Genomic DNA, 1,793 nt, shown 5'->3' on the forward strand with positions numbered 1-1,793 from the left:
CTCCCGTCGGTGGCTGAGGCTGGGCCCGGGGCGAGGGTCCCGGTTCCTATGAGTGGGCACTGGGTCCTTGGTCACCACCCAGGACACTTCCTGTCCATCTTGGGGTCGCGGCCGCCCTGTCCGCCCCGCCCCCTGACTCGGACCTGTGGCTCTGGGCTGTGGGCAGGGGCAGGTGGCCGGCGCCAGCCAGGGGTCAAATATCAAAGGGAAAACACCCCCTGAGGGGTCTTGGCCGGTGGGGCCGGGAGGGGGACAGCCGCTGGGGCAGTGCAGGGGCTCCCCTGGGCGACTCCCTTGTCCAGCAGGGACAGCTCCTGGCCGCACTGGGTGAGCAGTTTCAGGGCGGGAGGGGGGAGGGGGGCAGCCAGGCCTCCTAGGAGGAGTGGGTGTCCAGGAACGGAGGGACCCAGCTGGACGGAGCAAGGGTCCCGGGTGCCTTCTGCCTCCTGGTGGTGTCGGAGGGTGGGGCTGCCCTGCCCTGACCCCCCTGACCCTGGAGGGCGGGAGAAGTGGGGCGCCCTGTGGAGGGGGCTCGGCCCCGCTGCTGAGAGGGCTGGCCTGTCTCCTGCCCAGCCGAGGCCTGTCCCGAGGGGCACTGCACATGCATCCAGTCCGAGTTCCACTGTGCAGACCCCGACTGCACGACCTGCAAGCACCACCCCTGCCCGCCCGGCCAGGGGGCGAAGGCCTACGGTAAGTCCGCGCCGCTCCAGCCCAGCCCTGGAACTTGAGTGGCATAAGGAAGCTCACCATGGGGGGGCGTGGGCATGTCCTCGGGGGGTGGCGCCAGCGTCCTCTGTGGCTGAGTGTCACGGCCCCAGTCAGTGCACTTCGGGGAGTCCTTCCCCGCCCAGCCTGGGCCCCTCGGGGCGGGTCCGAGGAACAGGGGGGGCCGTGTTTGTGGGTGTCCAGGGGCTGTCGGTCCTCAGGCCCGGCTCTGACCACACGCAGGGCCTGCACCCACCCTGACCATCTGCATGGGGACAGCCTGCCCCTGAGCCCCATGTGGGGTCAGCCCCTTTTGGGGAAGGAACAACTCAAATCCTATTGGAGCCAGTTTACCTGATGGGAGGGGCTGGGGGTGCAGACTGAGGGGAGCCCTGCTGGTTGGACAGTGGCAGGGACTGGGTCAACTGGGGCGCCAGCCTCAACCCCTCCCCTCCTGCCCTCCTGCCCTCTGGCCACTGGACCAAGCGCAAGGCCTGTCGGCCTGGCCTCTGCTTCCCCCGCTTCTGGCCCCACCTCACACTGCTCTACTCCTCCTCATGTCCCCCCAGGGAACCTCCACGCAGCCCCCCAACGGTCCCCCCAAGGCCTCTGGGTCCCCCCAAGACTGCCTCCCCGACAGATGCCTGCCCTAAGCCGAGCACACACCGGCCCTGCTTCTCCAGGCCCTGGTCCCGTGGGCATTGGAGGCCTCTGTCTGGGGGATGCGTGTCGGGGTCCACACCCCCCCGGCAGCCCCGCAGCCTGTCCACCTGTCTTCCTGTCCATCTGTCTGTCTCCAGGGAATTTCACGTTCGGCTTCAAGTGTGTCGACTGTGCCGCAGGGACCTTCTCTGGGGGCCGCGAGGGCCGCTGCACTCCGTGGGCCGAGTGAGTCCTGGCAGGTCTCCCGGGAGGTCCTGGGGGGCAGGGGGGCTCCTGTCCCTCCCGGCCCAGTGACCCCGTGAGGAGGGGCTGCCGGGCGGCTGAGGGCTGACGAGGGCTCTGTGTCCGTGTGTCCAGCTGCTCCCAGGCTGGGCTTCGCACCATGTTCCCTGGAAACAAGACACACAACGTGGTGTGCGGTC

At 69.2% G+C, this 1,793-nt stretch overlaps 1 protein-coding gene across 1 annotated transcript in view; it reads left to right on the top strand.

Moving 5' to 3' along the window:
- Nucleotides 1-1,793, top strand: part of TNFRSF18 (tumor necrosis factor receptor superfamily, member 18) — a 10,756-nt gene that overhangs the window by 4,215 nt on the left and 4,748 nt on the right. Inside the window, exons 2-4 of the mRNA XM_014543782.1 lie at nucleotides 552-693; nucleotides 1,509-1,596; nucleotides 1,729-1,790. Coding sequence (XP_014399268.1) covers nucleotides 552-693; nucleotides 1,509-1,596; nucleotides 1,729-1,790 — 292 coding nt within the window. The remainder of the gene's footprint in view (nucleotides 1-551; nucleotides 694-1,508; nucleotides 1,597-1,728; nucleotides 1,791-1,793) is intronic.

Source organism: Myotis brandtii, unplaced genomic scaffold, assembly GCF_000412655.1.
Source record: "Myotis brandtii unplaced genomic scaffold, ASM41265v1 scaffold334, whole genome shotgun sequence".
Classification (NCBI taxonomy): Eukaryota; Metazoa; Chordata; class Mammalia; order Chiroptera; family Vespertilionidae; genus Myotis; species Myotis brandtii.